Raw genomic sequence first — 16,792 nt, 5'->3', positions numbered from 1 at the left:
ATGAAACAAACACTATTCAAATATTTGGTCAGATTCCCTAGCATGTGTGTATCACCAACCTTAAATAGCATTTAACCTGATGAAATAATGAACCATAACTTACTTTGTTGCTTAAAACCATTGACTCAAGTTCCTTATTTAAATCTTATTTATATGATAGTAGAGATTCCTTTATCTTATTGAGATCATTGATTCAGCCTGACTACAGTTTCCACTGTTAACATGGAAATCAGTTTGAACTTTAATATGGGTGATTGAAGTTCACAATTCAGTAGAATGTCAGTGTGTAATCCTTTCCAGTTTTTAAAGCACTTTGCAAAGAATTTTGAAACCAAGTATCAGACAATGTTAACATAATTTCACATGGTGTGTTCATACTTCAAGATGCCACAGCAAGAAATGTGGCAGTAAAGTGACAGCATAGAAATCCTTCCTATGTGACCATAAAATTTGTGAATATTATTTGATGAAAAATATGAAGTGGTTGACATTTTTAGTACGCAGCTCAGCTCTCTGTGTGATTTGTTTCACAAACTGTATGACTATATCCTGTAAAATAAATATCACCAGTGTTTATTTTGCATGACATTTCCAATCATTAAAATACAGGTTTTAATAACTTTTCTTTTTTCCAACATAACAAATTTTATCAAAAGTCTGAAAATGAGCAATTTCTGAATCCTACTCTTGAATGTTTCAATGACAGTCTTTGTATTGTTTATTTGGGGGCATTCATTTTGGTGGCTATTTTAGAAACTTTGCAACAGAGCCCTGAGCCAGGTGCTCAGGTCTCCAGCTTTCTGGTGATTTTTAAAGTTAGAAAGAATGTTCATCCCCTCCTTCATTAGATGTATTTGGCTCAGGCACCTAATAACTTTATGGAACTTCTCTCTTCTGTAAAATGGAAAGAACTTCTCCAAACAACCAACCAATAACAAAAACCCTGCCACAGCTCATTTAGCATTGCTTGAAAGTGCATAGAACTGCACATCGTTCCTCTGAGAAATGAAAGTGCAGGATGCTTTGAATGAAATTCTGCTGCAGTCATGCAAAAGTCATACATCATATAAGTCCCATTCAAGCAATATTTGAAAGATATGAATTTTATGTAATCCATCTGCTACAGGGCAAAACAATTCTGATATAATATAAGTGGCTTCAACTATTTGAATTTGGTTGTGGACTGGAAATCCGTAGCTGTGGGCTTTTTAATTCTGAAATGATGTTCCTCTCAGTTTGAGCTTACAGTATCCTCAGGGATCATTCAGTCTTTCTCTCTGATGAGAACATAAAAGGATATTTGAAGTGTTTTGTAGCAAATCCGAATCCCAAGAGCAGATGAGACATATTTTATTTGTACTTTTTTGTCATTTGTTCTAGTTCGTGTGTGTTGAAAGTCTCGTGACAGCTGTTGTAGATATGTACCCAAAGATTTTCCGAAGGGGTTACAGAAGAGAACTGTTGATTCTTGGACTTTCCATTGTGTCGTATTTCATTGGTCTGATAATGTTGACTGAGGTAAGATGTGCTTTGTTGAATTCCTGCAGACAAAAACAAATGTGTGTCTGCTTATAAGCATGACAAATAAAACACATGAATATTTGCCATAGACAAATTGTGCTGTCAGGAATACGACTACAGAATTCTTGAGAAACTGTTCTCACCTGCTTCATGATATTTGAAATGTATCCTCAATTTTTCTGCTGAGCTTAGGAAGTATCTTATTAGAAGTTATATAGCAAAGGATATTCCATCTGCTTTACACCAGCCAAACAGGTATCTTGGTCATGGTTTCAGCTGACTTATTCTGGGCAGACCAGTCTGAAAATGTCTTAGATGAATAAATCGGTGAACGTGATGAAGTGAAAAAAGAAAGATAAAATATCTTTGATTTTAATATCTCCAGGTAAATCAATACAGTCCATTTCTGAGCATAAATTGCTTTGGTATGATGGTAACAGGAAAAAAATATATATATTATGGGCTTTAAACTAGAGTCGAAGGGGGAAGGGGCTAAAACCAGGCGCGCCGGTGAAGACCTAAGGGATGGTACGCTAGAATCAGAGGGGCTGTGTGCCAGTGGGGTCCTTTGGTCAGATCCACAAGGTGCTAAGTGTAAGGAGACGCACCTGAAGTGCTTTTACACAAACGCACGCAGTATGAGGAATAAAATAGATGAGCTAGAAGTCCTGGCCCAGTCCCGCAACTATGACATCATCGGCATAAGCGAAACCTGGTGGGATGAGTCCTGTGACTGGGGTGTTGCGATAGATGGTTACAGGCTCTTCAGGAGGGACAGGCAGGGTAGGCGAGGTGGTGGGGTGGCGATGTATGTGAAGCAGGGGCTGGACTGTGTGGAACTTCAGGTCGGCGATGGCAAAGTTGAGAGCCTCTGGGTAAGGATCAAGGGACGAACGAATAAAGGGGATGTCGTTGTGGGAGTCTATTACAGACCGCCTGGCCAGGATGATAGCACCAATAAATTATTCTTTACAGAACTAAGAGAGGCCTTGAGATTAACTCCCCTTGTCCTTATGGGGGACTTCAACTTGCCGGACGTTAACTGGGAGTGCCACACGGCTGACACGAGCAAGTCCAGGAGGTTCATGAAGCACCTAGATGATAACTTCTTGGTACAGGTGCTAACGGAGCCAACTAGGAAAGGTGCCCTCCTAGACCTGCTGCTAGAAAACAGAGAGGGTCTGGTGGGAGATGTGGTGATTGGTGGCCGCCTCGGTCATAGCGACCATGAAGTGGTTGAGTTCAAAATTTATGGTGACAGAAGGAAAAGTGCCACCAAAACCTCATCCCTAGATATGGGGAAAGCGGACTTCAGGCTGCTCAGGGAACTAGTCAGTAAGGTCCCCTGGGAAACTGCTCTTGAAGGCCTCGATGTCCACCAGTGCTGGTCACTCTTTAAGCGATGCCTCCTAGAAGCACAAGATAAGGCAATTCCAAAATATCGCAAGTCAGGCAGGCGGGGCAGGAGGCCGGCGTGGCTGACCAGGAACGTTCTAATGGAGATTAGGCGGAAACAGAGAGTGTTTCGCTACTGGAAGGAGGGCCAGGCGTCATGGAAAGAATACAGGGATGCTGTTCGTGTTTGTAGGGAGAAAGTTCGAGTGGCCAAAGCACAGCTAGAGTTGAAGCTGGCTGTGTCTGTGAGAGAAAATAAAAAGGGTTTTTTTAGATATGTAAATGGAAAAAGGAGAACTAAAGAATACATAGGGCCGCTCCTTGATAGGGAAGGTCTCCTCACAGACGATGACGTAGGCAAAGCAGAGACGCTTAACGCCGCCTTTGCCTCTGTCTTCAATGCCGATGATGGGCTTCGGGACCCAGGGTGCCCTGAGCTGGAGGACCAGGACGGTGGGGATGACAAACTCCCAACTGACCCTGAACGTGTGCGGGATTTGCTACTCCACCTGGATCCCTACAAGTCCATGGGTCCGGATGGGATTCATCCCCGGGTGCTGAAAGAGCTGGCGGATGTCATTGCGGAACCTCTATCGATTATTTTTCAACGATCCTGGGAATTTGGAGAGGTCCCGGTAGACTGGAAGCTGGCAAATGTTGTGCCAATTTTCAAGAAGGGTCAGAAAGAAGACCCTAGCAATTACAGGCCTGTCAGTCTCACGTCAGTGCCTGGTAAAATCATGGAGAAGTTGGTTCTCGGACTTATTGAGGCGCACCTGGGGGACAAAGCAGTCATTGGTCCCAGCCAGCATGGGTTTGTGAAGGGTAGGTCCTGCCTAACTAACCTGATTTCCTTTTATGATAAGATCACCCGTATGGTGGACCAAGGGAAACCAGCTGATGTGATTTTTTTGGACTTCAGCAAGGCTTTTGACACGGTTTCCCATAGGATCCTACTGGACAAAATGTCCACCATACAGCTAAATAAAAACATCATACGATGGGTGAGCAATTGGCTAATGGGCAGGGCCCAAAGGGTTATGGTAAATGGGGCTGTGTCAGGCTGGCGGGCGGTCACCAGTGGGGTCCCTCAAGGCTCCATTTTAGGGCCGGTACTTTTCAATATTTTTATAAACGATCTGGATGTAGGAATAGAGGGTATTTTGAGCAAGTTTGCTGATGACACCAAACTTGGAGGAGTTGTGGACTCAAATGAGGGCGTAAAGGCCTTGCAGAGGGATCTGGACAGGTTGGAGAGCTGGGCGATCACCAACCGCATGAAGTTCAATAAGAGCAAGTGCCGGGTCCTGCACCTGGGACGGGGAAACCCTGGCTGCATGTACAGACTGGGCGATGAGACGCTGGAGAGCAGCCTAGAAGAGAGGGATCTGGGGGTCGTGGTAGACAGCAAGTTGAATATGAGCCAGCAGTGTGCCCTGGCAGCCAGGAGGGCCAATCGTATCCTGGGGTGCATCAAGCACAGCATCGCTAGTACGTCAAGGGAGGTGATTGTCCCGCTCTACTCTGCGCTGGTGCGGCCTCACCTCGAGTACTGTGTGCAGTTCTGGGCACCACAGTATAAAAAGGACATGAAACTGTTGGAAAGTGTCCAGAGGAGGGCTACGAAGATGGTGAAAGGCCTGGAGGGGAAGACGTACGAGGAACGGCTGAGGTCACTGGGCCTGTTCAGCCTGGAGAAGAGGAGGCTGAGGGGGGACCTCATCACAGTCTACAACTTCCTCGTAAGGGGTTGTCAAGAGGCAGGAGACCTTTTCTCCATTAACGCCAGTGACAGGACCCGCGGGAACGGGGTTAAGCTGAGGCAGGGGAAATTTAGGCTGGACGTCAGGAGGGGGTTCTTCACAGAGAGGGTGGTTGCACACTGGAACAGGCTCCCCAGGGAAGTGGTCACTGCACCGAGCCTGTCTGAATTTAAGAAGAGATTGGACTGTGAACTTAGGCACATGGTCTGAACTTTTGGGTAGACCTGTGCAGTGTCAAGAGTTGGACTTGATGATCCTTAAGGGTCCCTTCCAACTCAGGATATTCTATAATTCTATGATTCTATATATATATTTTTTTCAAACAAACAAGGGTGTTTGCTTTGGGGTGTTGTAAGCCAAAATGTCTGAAGGTGTTAGTCCATCCCATTAATACAGGATACGTGTCTGCAATTACTGTGTTTGGAGCCCAGGTAGGGGATGGACTGTGGGATCCTTTACTACTTGGTGTGAGTTTAGTCTTGCTGCTCGGTGCTTGCTTTACAGAGTGACTTGTATAAACAGTCTTCTGCTCCTTCAATTTATCCTCTTAAAACAACCATCAGACAGGCAGAGTCCACACTCTCCTCTGCTTGCTGTGCCATTAGAACCTCCCTGCACCAGGGAGAGAGGCAAAGAAAAGAGCTGCATGTCTTATGAGCTGTGGAATTAAATGCCAGAGGAATGTGTGTCTGAGGAAGCCTTACTGTCTTAACTGTGAAGGGCCACAATGTGTCTCTGTTGTACAGCAATCTTGGCAGGGTTTCCCAGTGAAGCAGATTCCCAGGGTTTCATCAGCTCATCTGTGGTCACTTACACTTGCTCTATAGACAGTCCTTAGACCTTGCTTTGGTACCAAAAAAAAAGAACAAATTTCATCTGAAAAAGACATTAGGCAATTGTAGACATGTTAATCTGTTGTCCTTGGTACAAACTATGTTTCTTAGATGTTTCCAGAGAGGTATTTGCAGATGAGAGATGGGAATACACCCATGAGTGAACAAGGTAATAGTCCCACTGAAATATTCTGTATGATTCTGGTTCAGACTGGGACAACATGCAAAACAAGAGCAGGGAGCCATAATCCTGGGAGTGCAGCGCTGATTGTACCTGTGACTAGAGAAATGCTGGAAATGAAGGGTACACATATGCTTTCTGTAAGCATGTCATAAAGGTAGCAGCAAGTATAAACATGAATCATTCTGCAAATAGAATGGCTCCTTCTCTCTCATCCCCAAGCCAGGGTGTATGAGCCAGCCATGAATAATTACAGGCTGAAAATTAGGAAAGGATTTCTATCCACCAGAACAGTGAGGTTCTGGGAGTTTTTCCAAGAACAACAGTTATAACTGGCTTTGTACTGGAATTCAGATTGCCAGTCAGTTTGTGAAAGGTATTATGTGATTTTTCCCGTTGAGAACAAAGGACTTGACAAAAGTTGATTAAGAATTTCTTCCAGATGTGTGTCCCTGTAATCTGGGCATCGGAGCAGAACAGAGACCAATTTGCTTGTAATTATTCTTGCTTTCAGTAAGATAAATCATCTTTGCTATGTAAAATAAGAAAATTTTGGAATAATTCCTCCCACAGTCTGCATGTTAAGCAGAGCAGTGAGAGATGCATTATCAAGATGTACAGGTTCAGAAATATGAGCATGAAGAATTAAGAGAAAGTAAGGTATGCAAAATGGCAGGACTATTGTTCCAGGAATTTTGCAGAAGTGTTTTTCTTACAATGTATTGCTTTGGTTAATCTCTAAGCTTCCAGTCTGCTCAGATATTTGCTGAACCTCACAGTGAGCTTTTTGCAGTACAGATTACGACTTGCTAGATTTTGGAACGTAGCCAGCTGGCAGAGGCAGCACTACAAACTAAAAGCAAATGCAGCTAATAATCAAAAAAGCATCCACGTTAGGAGCAAGGAAAAAAAAATCACATGTAATAAAAAAAATTGACTTCAATATTTTTATTCTGGCCTGAGAAGGTGTGCTGTGTCTGGCTGGGATGGAGTTGACTTTCACTGTAGCAGCACAGTGCTGTGCTCTGCGCGTGTAGCTAGAACAGCACTGGTATCACTCCAGTGTTATGTCTGCTGCTGAGCAGTGCTGGCACCACATCAGTACTCCCTCCAGCCCCCTAGAGCCAACAGGCTGGGGGTGGGCAAGTGTTGGGGAGGGGACGTCACCAGGGCAGCTGACCTTAACTGACCAAAGGGCTATTCCATGCCATATGGAATGAAATAAAAGCAATAAAATGTGGGAAAGGGGAAGGAGAGTTGGGGGCGGGGGCTCTCTTAGTTGAAGCATCTGTCCTCCCAAACAACCGCTACGCATGTTGAGGCCCTGCATCCAAGAACGTGACCAAATATCTCTCGCTGATAGGAAGTAGAGAGTAATGGCTTTTCTCTCTCTGTGCTTCCGCATGGCCTTTGCTTTTTTTTTTTTTTTTCCTCCCCTCTTCCTTTTCCTGTTAATTAAATCATCCTTACCTCAAACCTTGAACCCTTTGTGTTCTCCCCTTTCCTGTTTGAGGAGGCAGAGTGAGAGAGCAACTGTGGTGGAGCTTGGCTGTCCACCTGAGTAAAACCACCATAGAAGACTGATATTCCACAGTGCTTTTACTACAACTTTTTGTTTGAATGGTGACCAAATTCAAGGGGAACCTTAAAGGACAGATATACTTTTTTTTTTTTCTCTGTAGTACTAGAGAGATATAATATGTTATTGAGAGAAGTGACTTACATGTATGTACATCATCAGTGAGGCAATCTAGATATCTATGATCCCATACTGAAATGACACACTAGAGGAGAACACTCCGTTCTGTGCTACTTCAACAAGGCATCAAAGCGTTATGCATGAGGGAGATTTCCAAGGGATATGTATCCCTTGTCCTCTTTTGTTTTTCTAAATAAACAATCCTGGATTTTTCTTCAGGCTTTGGATTATTCATAAAATATGTTTTTCCTTAAAGAAAAACTTTTTCATTCAGACATATGGTCGTTTCCTACCTATGCAGCAGAGGTTTTGCCAGATGCTTGCTTGGACATCAATGCAATTTTATATACAATTACTTTAGAACATTCGTATGTGCAAGAAGATTTAGATAGTATGTCAAATTTAAAGAGTCCACCTTAATGTACCTTCACTTAGTTAATGCTGAGACAAAACAAAACAACAACAACAAAAAGAAACAAACAAACAAGTAAATCCTAGATATTGTTTTTTGATTTAGTTTTCTCTGTTTTTAGAGTTCCCTTCCATTTTCAGAAAATTGTCTGAAATGTAATAGATCATGTGTACTACTCAAATAGCATTATATTTCAACTGGAGAGACGATCTCAAGTCTCTATTTCCTTCATATAGCTTTCTGCAAAGAGGGAAGTCTTAAGTTTCCTTTCTATTGAAATGATCTGTGAAACTCCTCATTATTATTTCAATATTGAAAGCATATGTGATAAGAGATTAATCTTGGGGAAAAAAAAAAAAAAAAAAAAGGAAGAAAAAAGAGAAGAAAATAATTGTCTCTGATAGATTTGACAACTGAAATAAATGAGTCATAGTCAAACAGTAAGGAAGTGGAGGATGTCTTGGATAAGCATATATACCTTTTTCATATTGGTTTGTACTAGGGCACCACTGAGGGCAGAAAACTACAGGACCATTGATAGCATATTATGCATTGTGTATAGATTCCATGCTTGCTTTGGATGCTGATTAGTTTTGGTTGATCTCCTTTTTGGAACTGCACATGTTGCTACTTTAAGTCACTTGGTGAACAATATTTAGCTTGTTAGGAAAACTTTAAAAGAAAAAGCTGCTTGAAGCTTGCCTGGAATTAGGATGTTTATTATTTCATGTTTTGTCAAAAAACATTGACTCACTTAAGTAATGCAGATGAAAGTCCATGAGTTATATTCAAACTTTACATTCGAGCTTACTCATTTTACAGTCCCTATGCCAATGGAGATTGATCCTAGTAGATATAGATTTTGCCTTCTTTCCCTACATTTGCACTTACTAGTGCATTTTGCACCTACTAATGCATTTACACATTGGTAGCACAGATATTAAAACAAATAAGCAAAAGCCCTGCATCTTTATGTGCAGTCTTCTGGAGATCAAAATCACCCACCATTATCTACAGTTTAATATGATAACAAATGAAGTTAAAAATAAAAATGTAAGGAGGTGAGAGAGTGTTTTGGAACAAGTGAAATGTAGGCCTGTGCATTCCAGTAATTACTACTTTAAAGCAAATATTCAGCTGGCATAGGGAATCATCTTAAGTGTTATGGAAGGAAAGATCCTTCACATTCATCCACTGAAAAATGAATATTCTGTGTTCAAGAAGGAGCCAACTGTAGTAGGAACATTGCCAGAGGAAACAACAGATTGACTGTGTAATTAAAGACACATTTGCTGTGAAATATTTGTACCATTGCCAACATGACATTTCAGTTTTATTTTTTTGTCCTTTTTCTGTTTCTGTCTTTCAGGGTGGGATGTACGTCTTTCAGTTATTTGACTCGTATGCAGCTAGTGGCATGTGCCTTCTTTTTGTTGCCATATTTGAATGTGTCTGCATAGGCTGGGTTTATGGTGAGTTGCTAAAAATTGTTGTCATTTTCAGTTTTTATGAAAGCTTTCTGTTTGCACAAAAACAATGTGAAGGCCTTGTACTCTTATGCAGTAGGGCCCTCCACACTCCTGTGTTCTGCTACAAGCCAGGAATATGTTTTTCTTCCACTCTAATGAGGAGAGTGCAATGGACATTTTTCTTGCTCCTTCCAGGACTGACCTTCACATTCCTCCACCACAGAAATCCTCAGCTGCCTTAGAAATTAGGGGTGGCAATAAGTCTTTCTTCTCTCACGAAGTGTCTCTGCAGGACATGTTCCCTTCTACTTCTGACATGCACAAATAAATCCAGGGGACTTGGAGTTCATTTCTCATTAACACAAAAGGGGCATAGTAACGTTCCTAGATCTGCTGCTTCTGTCAGCAAAGTCAGGGGAAAGCCACCAAAGTTCTGGGTATGTTCAAGGTGCATCATCAAACCTTTATTTGCATACAAAAGACTAACAATTTTACTATGTAAAGCAATGTATGAACTTCAGATCACACATGACCCTGGCTATTTAAGGATTCACATATGGGCTTGTAGCATATATAATATTCAACTGGGCCTGCTCAAACTGTTACTGACCAGAAGCAGTTTCTGACTGCCCACTCCTACTCAGACACATATAGGCAGCAACCTCTGCCAGAAGTATGGAGCAAAAGACAGAGAGATGTATGTGAGAGAAAGAGATGGCTTCTTTGATCTCTGAAACTCTGCCAGAACCCACATTTTTGTCTGTTCTGTTTTAAATGCTGACCTGTATAATCTCTTGCATGTACATTTTACATCTTCTTTTGATTTGCTTTTTGGGGCAGGCAGCAATCGCTTTTATGACAACATTGAGGATATGATTGGGTACAAACCACTAACATTGATTAAATGGTGCTGGATGGTCTTAACTCCAGGTATTTGTGCAGTAAGTACAGAATATCTCAGTAACTTGTTTTAGACATAACGAAGGTTTTCTGTGCATAATTTTAGAAACTTGTTGCTGCTAATAGTTCACAACAGTAGAGTAAAATGCCTATTGATTTACAACATATGTTTTAATTCAAAAATACTCTGCAGGATGTGTATAAAAACATTAAATTTATGTGTTCTGTGAATTGTGAGAAATATTTGCATATATGATAATAGGGGAAAAAAAAAAAAAAAATAAAAACCTCAGAAGCCTACGTGAACATTTGCCGATACAAGAGAGGTTTTTCCTCACTGCTTTGGCAATATACCTTGTGTCTACTAGGTATAACTCAAGATCCTCCAAACTTACACATTTTACTTGCCACTCCAGCCTCCTGTTTCCTTCCCTCTGTGGATGACTAGACATTTTTCAAAGACATATTTTTCCTTCAAGCTTAAGTAGTAGAAGAGGCCAAGGAATATCTCATATGTGTGAAGAAGGTGAAGGAAGAAGCTAGGAGTACTGGTGCCCATTGTGGCGCTCTGCTGTGGCTACATAACGAAGACAAAATTGCAAAAGGAGCATAACCAAATTGCCCATAAATTTGATCCACAAATGCTTGAGTATTAGATAGTAAAACCTTCCAGTTGTCCCACGGATAGCAAGGTGCATTGGGACAGCTGGAGATCCAGGTTCACTTGAGCTCCGTCACTTACTCTGTTTGCAAAGCTGGGGAAATTGCTGACTAATTTTCTCCAACTCTGAAAATAAGTTAATATCATTTGCTCCTGTGCATTCTTGTCAAGACTTTGGAGAATAGTATATGGTAACTTTTCTGTATTACATAAACTTAAACGGTCCAAACTTCTTAATTATATACCTGTTGAATTTAAACAGATATATTAGAGCTTTTGAGAGGATGAAAGATTTGGTGTGCAGAACTGCAGATACAGACAGTGGATTAAAGCAACTTTGACGATTTTGGCTTTCCTCATTCATCATGACTGGTTGGAGAGAACGCAGCTAATTACAGCTGGTTCATGGTAGCAAAACTTAATCTTTCCTGACCATGTACTGTTTGCCATCAAAGTGCAGGTTTTATTGTCATTGAGAGGTAAATAGGATTTAAACTTGAAAGGTTGTTCATTTCAGCAGAATGAGCTGAGACATGTTAGCTCAGCTGTACATAAAAGAATACATTACTGTGTATTTTTTCTCTGTAAAGCTTACCTCTGCTTCCCAGCTTTAGGTAGACAAAACAGTCATTTTCTTGTTAAATTCACAGTGTTGTTTAAAATACTACTAATATGTTTCTCTGCTTATTTCAGGGAATCTTCATTTTCTTCCTGGTGAAATACAAGCCTCTGAAATATAACAATGTATATACATACCCTGACTGGGGCTATGGCATAGGGTGGATGATGGCTCTCTCTTCCATGATCTGCATCCCTTTGTGGATCTGCATTAAGCTGTGGAAGGCAGAAGGCACTTTCATAGAGGTGAGATTTTCAGATTAGCAATACTGAAAAAAGAAGTTGGGAGGGAATTCTCATTTGCTTGAGACTAAGCACAGTTTAATCGCAAAGTCAATGCCTTTATCTAAGGTAAGATCCACATACCTGTTCCAGTGGTAGCTTGGTGTCATCACTTGTGAACAGAGGCATCTGTATTCTTTCTGTTTTCTTCTGAATTTCCTAATTTTTTTTTCTGTCTTCATTGGCCTGTGGTAGCTAACCAATACTCTAACTTTAAGGTGCTTTTTTCCTTTTCCTGCTCCATTTGTAGCTTAAAAGTCTTTGACATTAGCTAAATCCCTCAAGAAGATCTGTACCAGCCTTTCAGTTGAGTCAGCTTTCTTTCTGTGGTTTTGGTAACTGATGTTTGTGCCAACAAAATTTTTCACCAGGAGCTGGGTAGCAAACACTTGCATATGTTTTCTGGACAGTTTTCTTGATTACAGTTCTCTACATGAGAAATGGAGTCAAAAAGAAATATTCGGTATAATTTACTAAAATTTAGTATCAGGTTATTTCAGGTCTAGGCTAAGATTAAGATTATTAATTATAAGATACTTTCTCAAAAGACAGAGAAGATGGCTATAACCAAAGAAACAAGAATATAACTCTTTTTTGGCTGTTTGGGATTTCTCATATTCCAGAAAAGCAATCTCTTACATGGTTCTCTTACATGGAGTTCCTTGGAATACTGGGCAATGAAAGTAGGTATCCCACCACTACCTCCTTCTGTTTCAGTATGGAAGTCTCTTCCATGCTTCCTAAGTCTTTTCAATATTCTATAGGATACTCCCAAAATACAGAACAAGATGATAAGAATTTCTTTTTAAGTGTTTGGGGTTTATCTGGCACCTTTGAACGATCTTTCTCACAACATATACCCACACTTGCTAGATCATTCTCCATTCAGAACCAACGGGTATGACATCTGAATATATCTGACTATATCTCCACGTAATAGTCATTGTTTTCTTGAGTGGAGAAGGTGAAAGATGTTATTTATTGTGCTGGCTGATTGCAGTCCATATTGAAATGAATCCACTGAGCTGATTAAATATGGCCTAAGAAATCTTTACTGTGAGTATATAAACATTAAATACATTGCACATAGTAAAGTTTTCTTAGTGTGTTCTTAAAGGAAGCTTGTATAAATCTTAACATTAAATACTTCCTTAATGTTAATGCCTCAGTGCCTTAAAGCCTCACTCCATCTCTGCAAGTAGATAGGCTTTGTCTATAGATTTTTGTTTTGCATAGCCTTATCATCTGAAGACATTTCAGGACTGCAGACGTTTCATGCTCTTTTCCGTACATGAATATTACAAGGTATTTGTTGCAGCTGTTGTTGTGTTGTTGTTTCAATTATAGATGGGAGTTTCTCAGGAAGCCAGCTTCCTGCAACATCTCTGCTCCCCAAACTGTAAACAGCAACATTGCTACTGATGTTATTTCTAGAAAATAGGAAGTTCTCAGTTGAACGCATGTATATATTTTTTTTTCTTTATTGTAGCCTAACACAATACTGCCTTGGCATTATCTTATTTTTTTTCAGTGTATATGCTTTGACTACCATGAGAAACAAAATGTACACATATAGCAGGCCTCACCTGGAGCATTTTGCTGAGTTTATTCATGGAAGGAACTGTTTCTCTAAATCAGCATGAAAATTTACTTTGACTTTGTTTTCACCTTCATTCTCTATTCTTTAGTCTGGTGTGATGGGAAGAGAACTGTATGGCATACAGTTTTATGGATGGATCTAACAGGGAAATGAGAAGAAGCCAACATGCAGAAGAAAGGAGTTTTGTAGTCAATCTATTTAGGAAATGCATGTCTGCAAGAAAAAGATAATGATTTCCATTTTCTTGAATTTTGCAGAAATTCAGGAAGTTGATTACACCTAGCTCGGATCTGAAAATGAGAGGGAAACTTGGAGGAAGATCCTACATTGCTGCAATAAATGACTGCGACGCCAAACTGAAAGGAGATGGCACCATTTCAGCCATTACAGAAAAGGAGACACATTTCTGAAAGAACTATTTTTTTGTATAAAAATAAATAAATTCACTTAATTATAGAGGCTGGCTTGTTTTGCACAAAATTTTATTAACCAGTTAATTTTAAAGTGAAAATTGTATACTTGTTTAAAAGTGATTTTTAAAAAATTACTATATAAGCAATGACTATGTAAAAGAAAAAGAAATAGTATTATATGGTATGTTAGTGATGACTTCTTTTAATATGGTAATTTCAGTAAATGTTTTTTAGAATTTAGAGGGACCTGTAAAATGTGTGTAAAGCTTTTCTACTTAGATTTCCAGCAGATGTGATGTTGTATAGATATATGCCTTCTAATCTCTAAGCATTTCAGACCATTTCAGCTTTTAATGTATGTATATAAAGGGGACCAGAATGTCCTTTTGTTTATATTGGGAGAAACTGTGAGAGGGTGGGCAGAGGACGTGTAACTGCTGTTGCATTATTAGTGTCTAAATGTGGGCTGTATCCAAAGTGCACCAAAATCAGCAGGAGCCTTTCCAGCTGGGGACAGTGGCTTTTGTACCAGTCTGTGATTTGCCCTTTCCTCTGGGCCAGATCAGATGCACAACTGCATTTTGCACCTAACAGAGCTCTCCTTTCAGGGCACGTTTTGTGAAGCCAACAGGAAGCACCACTCTTCTTGCCCTTCCTTCACCCTCCGTCTGCTTGCAATGGGCCTGAAAAAGTGGTGGAACAGCCCCATTTCTGAGTCACTGTTTTTCTGGAGATTGAATTAAGAATATATATTTTTAAGAGCTATACATTGTGCTTTTCTTGTAAGTTAGTAGTCTCTTAAGATGACTTGTACTGCTTCAGGAGACCTCTACAGCTTTTTTTCATTTTCATTAGTGTCTGGATAGCCAGTGCTTCATTTTTGTAGACATTTCCCATCCCCTGGAGTTAAATGTGTTTGTCTATGTTTGTATAACAGGAGGAGATCAAGGTCACTCTATATATATGGAGATATTGTGAGGAAAAAAAGTACAAGTTTAGAGCTCTGCATACATTTGGTCTTTGTCTCTTTAACTGTTTGCCAATCTGTCTGTCTCTACATATATTCATTCCTCTTAAGAGAAATTAAGGATCCTGTAATGTCATTGTGTAGCATTATATGGCTTTTCTTATCTTCAAAGTACTTTCTAAATATTCTCAGGTTTGGCACTGATTTTACCCTGAATGGTATTGAGGTTTGCACTGAAGTCAGAATAGGAATTTTTTGGTGGAACACTAGGGTAATTGGTCCTTAACCTCTAGCAGAGTTCCAAGAGGTAATTTATGTATTGTGCAAATGAAGGAATTAAGACAAGGATGTTGTGACTTCTCTGTTTCACAAAAGGATCAGGATAGGTTTTTGATATCAGGCCTTTCTATTCCATTGGGTATGAACCGACTCCCTCTGAATGAGAAGAGATTTTGTGATGTACATCCAACTGATGGAAATTATTACCATGAAGTATGCAAATGTTAGTTCCAAATATCAAAATCTCTAGACTGTCTCTTGGTCTTTTTTCTTCTGCCAATATCCCAAACTATTGTTTATTCTGGAAGATTATTTTTTTTTTCCTGTCCTGTTTTTCATTTAATGGTTGTATGATAAACCTGTGGAGGAATGCTGTACTATAGTGCACAGTATTTTATGGGAAGAGACAAACAGCCTAAGAGAGCTTAGAAGAGATGTCATAAAATCTGCTGTCCTCTCTGTAATTCAAAATCACCAAATCACCAAATACAGGCAAATGGAGTTATTAGAAAAAGAAGTGGCTGCTGGCCTTCCAAGGGGGAAAACAGATCACAAGAAATCACTAAGTACCTCCTAATATTACATCGAGCTGTACATGTGGTCAGCATTTCATTGTGATCTTATTTTATCAGACCTCATAAAAAAGCATCTTTCATAGAATAACTTTGTCTCAAATCACATCATCAATTGACCTATTTCATTTTACTTCACTTTGTTTGTATTTTGGTGTCTAAAACCTTCTGTCACAATTCCGTTTCAAATATTCCAAGTCCTGCTTGACTTTGCATGTCTCTATCGCTAGGTGCTTAGGAGAGGATGTTTTGAAGGAGCTTGCCTTTATAAAGGTGCAAAGCCACCATGCTGTGAATGTTGGGCCCCCTCAGAGGGAGTCTTCAGGTGGACATCCAGAACTGGAGTTAACTAAAGAAAATCACAGCCCCATTGCCACTTTGGGAAGAGAAATGCTCCCAGAATTGAAACTCCAGGCTGTTACATAGCTACAAAAAAAAAAAAAAAAAAAAGCAACTGCAAGGTGTATATTGACGTTGAAAACATGCCCATTTCAAAACCTAGAAATAAAAAACTTTGGAACTCCAAGTAAGTGGTAAGTGATAAATATTTCCAACCCAATGTCCCTTTTTCTCCGCACCCACCAGAATCTAAAGCCCCAAAACTACAGCTGAATCTTGCGATGGGTTATGTTCTCTCTGCAAGGAAATATCAACCTTTTTTTTTTTGTTTTTTATCAGTGAAGGATGTGCATATGTAGATGCCTTATAAGGTTATGTTTTAGTCTTGATTTCAGTGAAGTTAACTTTTGGAATCAGGACACCTCAGGAATGTTTACAGCAAAATAGCAAAATGTGCCAATAGGTGGAACACACAGCCTTCAGCTGGCCACCCATTAGACACAAAATGAAAATCCCAGACAAGTCAGGATTTCCCTTTAAATCAGAACATTTGATGCTGTAGCAGAAAAAAAGAAAAAAAAAAAAAAAAAAAAAAGAAAAACTGACTTGTGCATTATAGCTTGTCAAAGTACTTTGAACTGTTGTCTACATCTGAATATCTCCACAGGAACTATGTACTTGTGTGAAATATGCTTCCTATTCTGCTGCTATGAACCATTTTACCTGTAGCTTTATACACATACATATGGTTTGGCATGGTCTAAAGCATTACACAGTATTGCTAATGTTCTGTGCTTGTAAATGTGTGCATTTAATATCTGACTTGTTTAACACTACTGATTTTTTAAAATATATTTCTTTTTTTTTGTGGGGAGGGATGTGGGAGGG

The 16,792-nt window shown here is 39.9% G+C and overlaps 1 protein-coding gene across 1 annotated transcript in view; it reads left to right on the top strand.

The window, feature by feature from the left end:
- SLC6A11 (solute carrier family 6 member 11) overlaps window positions 1–16,015 on the top strand; it is a 97,033-nt gene extending 81,018 nt beyond the window's left edge. The window contains exons 11-15 of the mRNA XM_032194089.1: window positions 1,381–1,518; window positions 9,174–9,276; window positions 10,114–10,214; window positions 11,528–11,698; window positions 13,592–16,015. Coding sequence (XP_032049980.1) covers window positions 1,381–1,518; window positions 9,174–9,276; window positions 10,114–10,214; window positions 11,528–11,698; window positions 13,592–13,744 — 666 coding nt within the window. The 3' untranslated portion in view covers window positions 13,745–16,015. The remainder of the gene's footprint in view (window positions 1–1,380; window positions 1,519–9,173; window positions 9,277–10,113; window positions 10,215–11,527; window positions 11,699–13,591) is intronic.
- The last annotated feature ends 777 nt before the right edge of the window (window positions 16,016–16,792 follow it).

This window comes from Aythya fuligula, chromosome 10 (genome assembly GCF_009819795.1).
Source record: "Aythya fuligula isolate bAytFul2 chromosome 10, bAytFul2.pri, whole genome shotgun sequence".
Lineage (NCBI taxonomy): Eukaryota > Metazoa > Chordata > Aves > Anseriformes > Anatidae > Aythya > Aythya fuligula.
Note: the sequence above shows the minus strand (reverse complement) of the source record. Positions and strands in the feature narration are given on the sequence as shown.